Source organism: Seriola lalandi, unplaced genomic scaffold, assembly GCF_002814215.2.
Source record: "Seriola lalandi dorsalis isolate HSWRI2012SDOR001 ecotype SW California unplaced genomic scaffold, Sedor1 jcf7180002054517, whole genome shotgun sequence".
Classification (NCBI taxonomy): domain Eukaryota; kingdom Metazoa; phylum Chordata; class Actinopteri; order Carangiformes; family Carangidae; genus Seriola; species Seriola lalandi.
This window is the reverse complement of record NW_019525070.1, coordinates 771,823-783,103: the sequence shown is the minus strand read 5'-3', so window position 1 is coordinate 783,103 and position 11,281 is coordinate 771,823. Positions and strand designations below refer to the sequence as shown.

Below are 11,281 nucleotides of genomic sequence, written 5' to 3'. Positions count from 1 at the left end.
AAGGGGGAGGGAGGGGGGGGATTGAGGGGTTAACACGGCTGTCAGCACAGACACACATAGACCACAAGTGGAATTTAAATGTAAACACTTCGAAAATTTTGTCCTTCAAAGTCAAACCCGCTGTAAAGTGTGTGAATGTGGGGAAGCAGAGAGGAAAGCTGCTCGGTGAAGCCGTGTATTAGCTGTGCCATCCAGGATTTCCCATAAGAAGATTAACTACAAGTGCTATTTAGCAGTGACAGTTTTAATCAACAATGAGGGAGTTAAACAAGCTTTCCATTCAGAGTAAATCATCTGTTGAGATTATTGTTTTTTTTCCTTAGTGCCACACTGATCTTTGTTTGTCTTAATTTTTGCTTCTCTGTAAATTGTGAATACAAATATAAGAAAATAAAATAGACAAAAAATAGCAAATTAATTTTACACAAATGATTTTTCATTAAAGATTTTTTTACAACCCATAATTTTATAAATGTTGTGCTATAAACTGGATTAGATGCAGGTTTTCTGTTTAACCAGTGCACTGCCAGTACCAATCAGCTTTCAGTCATTTCGTCTGTTATGTGGAGAGCCTCCAAGAGAAAGAAAGAAAAGGGAGGAATCCTCTTGAATCCTCTCCAGTCTCCTCGGCACACACACACTTACTGGGCAAGGGTTTAGTAATTGGGGTCGCTATGACAACACATACTATTCAGTTACTTTGTGGGTCTGTTGACAGTGTAGGAGTACCCCCCCCTTCAAACACACACACACACACACACACACACACACACACTACAAATCTCCTAATAAAAAATCAACCCTGTGTCAGGTGACCACGGTCTGGCCGTAACCATTGGCTGAATCATAAGTAAACAACGCATGAGATCGTTTGAAACATGGGACAGCAGCACATGTTGCCTGCAACAGTTGGCCTTGTCCATTGAAAAATGATCACCTATTGTGTCCCAAACGACAAATCTGCCCAGTGGCACGTGGCTCTATTGTCTTCCCCAGACCCTTCCTTGATTGTCTCTGTCGTTTCTTTTCTTTACCCAGCCCTTGCATTAATCTGTTGGAATGACAGCCCTCACATAAGAGGGACAAATAGGATGCCATCTGCTTCCCTATCCCTTTCCAGGCTCTATCCTCACTGCCGCCCCCAACTCCCCCTCCATCACCCTCTGGCCCCCCCCTCCCCTCGTCCTCCCTAAACGGGGAAATCAACGGAGCCTCGGGCCAGAGGGGGTGCAAATGTAGTTTGAGGTCAGGGCTCTGTGTCTGCCGTCCGAACGGGTGACATCATTGCAGCCAGGAATCAGCAGCACACATCCTCAAACACCTTGCATGCGCCAGTAAATGATTTTGAGTGATCATCCTTTAGAAGCGAGTGGCAATGTGAATTTAACACCCTCTAAAGTATCACAATATCACAGCTGGAGCTTTTGAAGTTAGTGTGCCTTTGTGAGACTAGCCCTCATTCTTCCTTTCTGTCTCTGAGTTTTTCTTTTACTTGTGACAAAATGAAGAAATACTGTCCAAGCATAACAATCAGAGAACTTTAACTGATGGATTGTTGACTGAAACAGAGATGCTTTTTTTTTTAATGTATGAAAAGTAGATGTGCATACACTCCAAGCGAATCAAATCATAGTACAATATTTGCTGTAGCTGGTCTTTTACACTTTTGCTTCACAAATCTACTCAAGGTTGCAGTTCATTCATGATAAATGTGTAATACATGCTGATAGAAACCATAGAATAGGTGACATGCTGGGGGGATTTCCACCTCCCCTCCTCTCTTTCTACCAGCAGCATAGAAATTGCTCACTGATGCAAAACATGTTGAACCGGTGTCTCCATGTATCATCCGAGCCTTCCCAGAGGTTCAACAACACTAAATATTGCACCTCCTCCTTCCCTCCCTCCCTGCCTCCCTCCTTCCCTACCTCCCTCCTTTTCTAATTGGGAGCCACTTGTGCACACTGGTGACCCAGAGCGCCCCATCTCCCCCTGAGCCGGCAGGCCAAGAGGCTCAGGCTCTCCGTGTGCCGACAGCGGGAGTGTAAACAGAGCTGATGGTTTCTGACAGATCCATTCAGACTGAAAATCATTTATTCTCCAGGATTTTTTTCTCCTCTCGCCTTTTTCATGCAACCCCCCACGCACAAAAAGAGCTGTCCATCTACCTTTAGATTAAACATAGTGGGGTTAGACAATTTGTTCCATGTCTATTTGCAAAACACCTCAAGGGATTTGATTCATATAAATATGCCTTTTATCTATTGAGGCGTCTCCGAGTTGATCATGAGTGTTTTTGACAATATGCAACAAAAATGATATGCACTGTTTATCCTTAAAAGATTGTGTAACTATTGTCCTGATATAATACAACAAGTTTTCAGTCAGAAGTCTCACCTGTAGTCCTGTGGAGACGGATGATGCCCAGCATTCTCAATTATTCCTGACATCCTGGATGTAATTCCACCTTCTATCATTTCCTGGGATATGTGGTGCCTCTGCACTGAAATGAATCAAATGAACACACTTTAGCTTATGTCCTCTGTGAGTATTCAAACAGAAGTAAACAAGCTATGTAGAAGTAGCCTGTTTGTTACAGTCTTAGTAAATATTCAAATAGTGTCCTCTTTAGTAAATGGGCTATTTCTGAAAATATAAAATCACAGGCAAACTTTTTAAACTCAAATTTAAGGTTCAGTAAGAATTTTATACAAGAATAAGCAAATTCAAACATGAATTGATAGCAGCTTGTAAAATTTCAGTTTGGCATCAGTATGTCTTTGTTGTAGCTGGAGCCCATTTCACTGTTTGAATGGTTTCTGTTGCCCTTAACTCTCAATAATTGAGTTTTTGTAGCTTAAAAAAATGCATTGAGTGATTAAACTAATAAAGTTTGTAATAAATAAGCATTCAGTTCAAATGTTTACATAACAGTTTGGTCACATTTACTCAGCCTATAGATATAAATGGTTTATCATTCAGCCTGCTTGCAGTGAAACTACTCTTAAAGGCTTAAAATCATTCAAACGTCAAATGCCTAATAAAAATGAACAGTCCGACAAAGACTGAGATACTGAAAGAAAGAAGTGGTAAAAACTCACCTGTTTTGGATGATACTGAAGAGTGTGAGAGCCGGTCGTGAGCCCCTGTACTGTATTTCACTGTGTTGCACTTGATTCTCCAAAAACCGTTTTTAAATTTCCCTCTCTGGAGCTGTCCAGCGCTCTGACATGCGCAGTGGAGACTTCAGCAGAGCTCAGCAGTGGCCCGGGGGGCAGGAGGACCCCATGAGTTTGACAGCTGCTCTTAATGCAGTGCCTGTTAACAGTCCCGACAACATCCACACTTCCCACGGCAAGCGCAGAAGTAGCGATACTGAGATTTTATTTGGCTTTTTTCAGTTTCTGTCGACTTTCTGGTGCCAAAGTGCAGATGTGGTGCGCTCCTCCACTGCGTCCAACAGCAGCCAGACACACGTTTGCTGCGTTAAAAGTCAGGCCATACTCCCTCCAGACATTGTAGTCCTCTTGGCGGATGATTATTGAAGGGATAAAGTTGATGTATTGAAAGGAAGTTCCCTGTCTGTCTTACACCGTCTTGTGCGCTTGTCCAACCAGTGGCACACAGGTGCGCCCTGTGCGTCTTAATAAAACACAAAAGAACACGAGTTCTGGCCTAATTCCTTTTCAGGATATTTAATTTAGAGCAAAAATTTTTTTCTGTATTTTAAAATAGTTGAACCAGACAATGCGCAATAAAAGCAAAAGAAAAAAATAGAATTAAACAAAAAAGGAAGAATAATAATTAGATATCCATTTTGCTCCACTATATCCTCCTGTCAGGTTATTCCTAGTAAGCTCCCTCGTTCGGGTCTAAGACGATGTGAGTCGCTGCTTGTGGTGGCATCTGTGTATGTGAGTGTGAACTTTTTTTTTTTTGGGAAGTGCTTGTAGATAATTTGCTTCCCGCCGCTATGGCCGCGTCCTGCTCCTCTCAGCAGTGGGAAAAAGAGCCGGGGAGGCGCGTAGGGAGGGCAGGGCGCCGGGTGGGCTACAGCAGGAGGCGGCAAAGGCTCACACTCGTCTGGAGAGCAAGCCCACTTGCAAAAAAATAAAAAAAAGAACAAGAAAAAAAAAGTGTGGCATGAAGGAGTTGTGTCTTGGGTTGGTAACGCGATAAGAAATGACTGTATCATCATTTGCTCACTCAAGCTTTAATAAAATGAAATCCCACTTCCAACTGCTGTTTTTCATAAGTAAGCATTTCACTGAGTTGTAGCTACAATAGCAAAGAATTTATTTTTCTCAAGGCGGAAAAAGATCTATACCCTCTCCGTTTGCCAGTATTGAGGAAATAAGTGACTCATGAATTTGTAGAAGCAGCTCACAGCATCAGGAGGCTATTTGTTTGTTTGTTTATTTTTTCACACTTTCTGAGGAAAAGGAATGAATAGGTTTAACTCTCGTATTCAAGGACCCACGGGGCTCCAGCTCCCAGCAAGGTAAAAGTTACATTTCAGCATTTTCTAATTAAAAATTGATTGTCTTCCAAATGATGTCTCACTTTAACCTGTTTTACCATTTGATAGGACATCGACAATGATAAAAACCTTAATGAAGAGCTACGAGACGCTGTGAGTGAACGTTTGTGCACCGGTACAGATGAACAGGCTGCAGGTATGGTCTTTTAAACACCAGGATTAAATGTGAAACCTGTTTGAGATTAAATCTGCGGCCGGAAATTAAAGGGGAATTCCTTAAAGTCTGTAGGGAGACTAGTGACAGCAGTATCAGGCCCATGGGACCCTACAGATGGTAAATCGGCCTGTCACAATGGGCTCAATCAATGATTACATGCATGAACGTAACGGACAAAAACAAGACCATCCTTAGAGAGCAGATGCTGGAGGTCCTAAAGCCCGCAGGGTTAGGATCTGGAAACAGGGGGGGGGGGGGCACTGTGGGGCAGTGAGGTGATGGTGATGGTAAGTGCCACAGGTTCACATCAAAAGGTCCCTGAGCAGGACACTGACCCACTGTTCATTCATTGGTTGTTCTGCAGGGGTGGACAAAATAACAGACACATAGATCTGAATTGATTAGTTGATTAGAGAGATTCATTAACTGAATTTACTGGTTTTGATGAGCTTTACAGAAGATTTCAAATCAATGTAATGGTCACTTATACATCATACAGTCTTTTCAATTTGAAAGTCGTAAAATGTCACTACCTGGCCATCAGGAAATATCTTGATAATATCCCCATCATGCATCATGCTAACATCACCAACAAAATAAAAGAAACACCGTACTTTATTACTTAATTACTTTATATATGGCCAGGTAGTGGCATGTGTAGGAATATTAAGGTAATGGCTCTGAGAGTGCTGCATTCAGGAGAGACATGAGGACTCCCTGCAGCTCAGGAGTAATTGTGAAACAATGGGATCACCGCCTGAGGATTGGCCTGTGTTTTTAGCCTGTGTTTTTGTCTTGCACCAAGTGTTTACTCAAAACACATCGGCCCCTCTGAGAACGAGGTCAGCTCACCCCTCTAATCTCCTCTGCAGGCAGAGACACAGTGTCCCCCCAGAACAGCATGTCACCCAGAGTGACCCTCTGGCCACACAGAGGAAGCTGCCGTCAGCCATGCTTAGCCAAGGAGCAGCATCAGTGTCCTGCCAAAGACTTTGTTTTCTCACCGAGGCTTCAACCCGAAGGGAGCAGAGTGTCCAGACTGTCAGGCTTCAGGTTGCCCCGTCAAAGGTCAGACAGTCAGAGATGACTTACAAGAAGTTTCAGTGTAGTTACACCCTCACAGAGGGAAGTCTTGGCAGAGCAACGATTAAACTGAACAAATTTATAATGGCAACACCATTATCAAGTTGTGCATCTAATGTTACCTGTGTGTCATCACTTTACATCTTCATTGTAAAAGTGGAATTAACTTTTTTTTAAAAGGTACAAATTGAAACATTTAAACCCTAAGTGCAGCTCAACACTACTGTAGTTATTATATAATAAACCTGGTGTTCTGCATAATTAGCTCCAAGCCGGGTCTGAGGTCAGCTCACCCAATTCACCATTTAAACCCCAGGTTTTTAGTTTTATCTGGGGAGATTTTCAGGTCCACTGCTGAGATTTTTGCCATTAAATACAACAGAGATGAAAATTAATGCTATTACATTGCTACTCAGTAAAGTGGAGGTGAAAGGTGTTGTTCTCATCGCAACATTTATTCCCATGGCTAATTCACTGTGACATCACCTGTCACAGAGAACTATAGGTGTAACTTCATTTCGAAATAGGAATTTAGTTTTGAAATAGACCTTTTTTTTCGCAGCAAACATTTTGACTTGTCATAGCAGGTAAAGTTCAGGTGTTAGTAATGACATTAATTATGGCTCAGCTCTATTTAAATGTCCCAGTAAGCCATGCATGCACAATACCAGGACCCTGAACCTGAAGCAACTAAATGGAATTCAGCCATCATTAACCGTATTATTTACACCCAATGTGACATGTCAAAATTTAACATCTTTTAACAGATGTCAAAACTGGCAAAACTGTAGTGGAGATTACAATACAAAGATGGCAAATACTGTGGATACCCCAAGGAGTGAGAAAGAAAATGTGTTTTGTTTGTGTTTTTGTTAGTTTTTTGTGATTTGATGAACTGTCCCTCAGCATGCTGCTGACTCATCAGTCTTCAGGGCTGAAATGTACATTTATTCTACTTTATTTGAGTATTTCCCTTTCATTCTACTTTACACTTCTTTTTGAATAACAGGTGCAGTTGCTAGATACTTCACAGATGAAGAGTTTATATACAAAACTTATGATCAGTTTATAAAATATGATGCATTGTATATTATCCAACAATATATGAACTAATTAAAACATTTATATATAAATATACATGTAAATTATAATAGCTTTGCTGTGACAGGGTCCATTTTCCTGCATTATGGATACTTCACTTGTGATACTTTGATTAGACTGAAAATACTTACAAAGTTTTTCTGAAGTATAGTTTCAACAACAACAACACAGTGTTTTATTGTTAGTTTTACATTAGTAAAGAATCTGAATACTTCAACTTCTAATTCAAGGTTTTACTATCAGCCTCTGTCTGCATCGAACTGAAGAACAGAGAGGGTGCGCTGCAGCAGATATACTACTGACAGGGTATTGGTCAGTATTGGTCCCATCACACCATCTTCTCCATCAGACGACTTCTCTGGACAGACTGGACTGCTGGACTTCCCAATCCTATTGTCCCTAAGGATCACAGAGCACCCTATCTTCAGGGTTAAGAGGGGTCAATGGTATTGATCTCTGAGTGGCCTGTGTCAACACCAAAGCCTCTGGTCTGAGGCGAGGTCAGTCCTATTTAGTATCCTAAAGGGTTAAGATGGAGCAAAAGTCCTCTTCTTTTTCACAGCCGATTGAATGTAAAAGAGCCTCATTTCCAAAAGAGCTCTCATTTACTTTTTATGTGGCACAGCAGGCACATGGCGTCCCCTAAGGATGGCACTCAGACACCCCTAAGTCAAGTTGTCTAACTTGCTTTGCATTTAGTTTTTGCAGTGACCCTTCTGAGGTTATCCAGGCTGACGAACTGCTGGGTACTGTGTTAAGAAATAAGTCAATTGCAGTTAGATGTTTAAAGCAACAGTGAATAAAAAATGAGACAAAAGTAAAAATCACAATTACGAGGGAGACATAGTGATGTTATATGTACATTATTCTTATTTTGAAGTAAAAAATATCCAATGTGGGGTATGAAGTAACCTCACTGACCCAGCACTTTGGATCTGAAATGATGACAGGTCCCAGCCTTCGTTACGCTGCTCTGAAAAATTAGAATCATGGACTATGAAAGAAGGAGAGATCCAAAGAAAGGGACAGGGGGAAGAAAGACGGTCTTTGGGAAAAGAGGAATTAGATAGGAAGAGAGGGAGAAATAAAGGGAGGGACACAGTGAAATGGAGACAAAATAAGAAGGAGAGGAGCGAGGGAGAGGGGGCAGTAGTGGTGTGATGTGAGTGTTATCATCAGCTCTCATTCTCAGCATGGAATCTATAATGGGAAAATCAACCTCTCTGACTCCTGTGTAATTGGATTTGCCGGGTCTCGTGCTGAATCAGAGCCCAGTGGGTAGCACAAAGCTTGTTAAGATTGGACAAGCATTGCTGGGCCGCTGGGCCGGGGGAGAGGTGGGACGACGGCAGAGGTAACCTTGACAACTTTTCTGGAGTGGAGAGTGAATAATTCAAATATGCTGAACACTCAACTGGTCACCCCTAATAGACAAATGACTGAAAGCTTTCCAAACATTAATCAACCCATAAAATGGGTGAAACCTGAGCTTTTCTCACATTTAGGTCACCAGAGCTGAGAAAATGGACACCTGTGTTACCTTGGAGACTGTGTGTCTTCTAATGGTGGTTACCAGGTTACACAGGTTAACACACTCCCACCCAGGATCTCACCACAAGGTGCAGCTACTTTAAGGCATGGTCATGTTTGTACACAGAAGAAACCAGACTATTGGTTCCTTAGAAAATATTGAGATCAATAATTTCAGCATGTGACTTGCACCTGGTTGAAAGCAACAGTTACTGTCTATAAAATACATACTTTAGAGGAAAGACTTTAAACCACGCTGTCTGCTACTGGTAACTACATTTTGTTTTTGGTGCTATCATATGTTAACATGCTAACTGGCTAAACTAAGATGGTCAACATGGAAAATATTGTACCTGATAAACATCAGCAATTTAGCATTTATGTTGTGACCATGTTAGCATGCTGATGTCGGCATTCAGCTCAAAGCTCAGTTGAGCTGCTAGTGTGACTGTAGACTCTTTTTTTTCAGTGGCCTTGCTTGGTAAATTTTTTAGCTTATCTGTTTTTATAATTTTTTATAATGTTTAATATTTAAGTCTGTGTGTGTTCTGTGTTTCACCTGACTGCAAAACAAATTTTCCCTCGATTGCAACTAAGTTGAAGTTGAAGGCCAATTACAGACTTACACCCTGGTGGCCTGTGGGTTTGTGGCAAAGACCACAAACATTCCCGTTCAGGTCTGGCCAACGATCTTTGTTGCGTGTCATTTTCATCATGTTTACACTGTCAACTCTCTCATACAAAGATACAGTAATACTCAAGCATCCAACATTTGAATGCTATCATAGGAACTTTAATTAGAGGCGCTGCTATCTGGTAACTGTTTCCACCCAAGCAAAAAATGAGTTAATTGCATTTGGGCATCAACCCAGGAGCATTTTACAGAAGCACTACGCTTTGGCAGCTCGGACTGTAGCTCTAAACAATGGCACTCCCCTGACTAGCATTGTTATACTGAGTAATAAAGCAGTTGGTGATTAGTTGGTAATTGATCCACCTAATCAATGATCAGTAACCAGACCTAGACTGTGCCAGCAAGGAGGAAGAAACTGGGGCTTTTTTTTGCCGCTGGTTCTGATGTAATGGAGCTTAGAGGTAGAGAGAAGGAGAGACGGAGAAAAAGGAGAGAAGGGAAGGGGGATGGTTGGATTGGTGAGGTTTGGATCTTGTTTCTGTATCATTATGTTACACTCAGTAGAGCAGTAGATACCCAGGTAAGCACTGAATAAGATCTCTGTCCCTTCACCTCCCACGACATGAATGATTAAGCACCTAGCCCACAGTGGCCTGAGCCTGGGTCAGGATGCTGTGGAGAAGCATATGTGCGCACAGGCCTGGATGCAACTTCACCAACACTGTACTGCTACAGCATGCTGGATGAGTGAACCGCCAGACAGAGCAGAGAGGACAGTAAATGTGTTTTTTTGGGTTTTTTTTTCATTAGTATTATTAATCAATCTGGACCACTGTCAATAATCTGGTGTTTATAGGTTCACTGATTGTCTCCATGCAAGCAGACACAGGAGGACACACTATTCGTGTCTAGCTTCTCTGGAGAGAAGGACATTTGTTGCAGAGTGGATCCTCATTGAGATTCTTCATCACGCAGCAGAATAAGACGGCTTCAGATATGCAGGTTTGAATTTTCTTTTGTGTCATACAAATTTCAGATTTCTCGTCTTCTTGTTTTGTTGCTTTTCAAAGTTCAGATATCATAATGCAGTATGTCAAAGTGGTTCAGAGCTTGAAAGTTTAGTTTGATTGTTATGTGTGTAATGTACAGATATGAGAGTGGTATCACTCTTCTCATTGAACTCTGCCAGAAAGTGAATCAGCACATTTACCAAAATGTTGAACTAAGGGAAACAGTAGAAACTATGCAGAAGTAAAGGAAGTAACTTCTAGTTGTACTGACAAATGAAGACCTTTAGGGTCAAGTGGAGATTTTACTAATGTACCAGATCATCAGGCAGAATCCTCTTTAAGAGGGAGAGGGAGAACTTTCCTGTTACTTAGTTGGTAAATTGCTATATCCCCCTCCCTCCCTCCCTCCCTGGTCTAAAGCTACTTCTTCTTCTCACACAGATGAGGTCACTCTGTCTCAGGCAACACTGACACTCTAGACCAAGATGAGGGACCATCTCTTAATTAAAATACAATTGGTTGTGCTCTGAGGTAGCAAGGCAATTCACCTGATCTGACAGTGGCTTAGTGGATTCATTACATAATCATTCTTTCCGCTGTGCATCAGATTGGGCTGTCGATTGTTTAATTATAACTACAATTACAATCCGGTCCACTTTGTATTATACAAAGCCACGAATAACACATGCATAAGAAAAACTTCTTTCTATAGTCAGGTGCTTTATTCAACTCAGACTATTCTTGTTGTCCTGGACAAGAGAGTCTGAACGCCCATTCAGTGTTCGGCCTTTCTAGCACAGTGTCATTAGAAACACGTTTGCATGCTGCAGAGGGATTTCTTAAAAAGAAATACCTACAGGACACCAGAGGAAACCTGAATGCAAACCAGCAAACATTTAGATTTCGTCAGTGCACTGAATGAAAACCTAAGACATTGGCATTATTATAACCACTGAATTCATGAATCCTCCTCTTGACAGGGGCTTATCAGTTCATGTTATTACTTGTAACACTGTATGGCAGATCCCTAAGTCACGCTGTCCCAGCATATTGTCTGCTTGTGCTGCCCCGAGAGAAGTTTGTTCCCATGAAGAAAGGGGGTGTCACAGATACCCCACACCAGCACCACTACCATTACATCGCCAGATTGATTCTGACGTCCTAAAAAGGGTTCCTTCAATGATATTGTTCACCTGTCTCATTGGCTTAAAGTGGGTGGGTGGGAG

At 41.7% G+C, this 11,281-nt stretch overlaps 1 protein-coding gene across 1 annotated transcript in view; it reads right to left on the bottom strand.

The window, feature by feature from the left end:
* Positions 1 to 3,156, bottom strand: part of foxn4 (forkhead box N4) — a 6,474-nt gene extending 3,318 nt beyond the window's left edge. Inside the window, exons 1-2 of the mRNA XM_023413626.2 lie at positions 3,102 to 3,156; positions 2,398 to 2,503 (exon numbers count right to left, since the gene is read on the bottom strand). Coding sequence (XP_023269394.1) covers positions 2,398 to 2,477 — 80 coding nt within the window. The 5' untranslated portion in view covers positions 2,478 to 2,503; positions 3,102 to 3,156. The remainder of the gene's footprint in view (positions 1 to 2,397; positions 2,504 to 3,101) is intronic.
* Between the last annotated feature and the right edge of the window lie 8,125 nt (positions 3,157 to 11,281).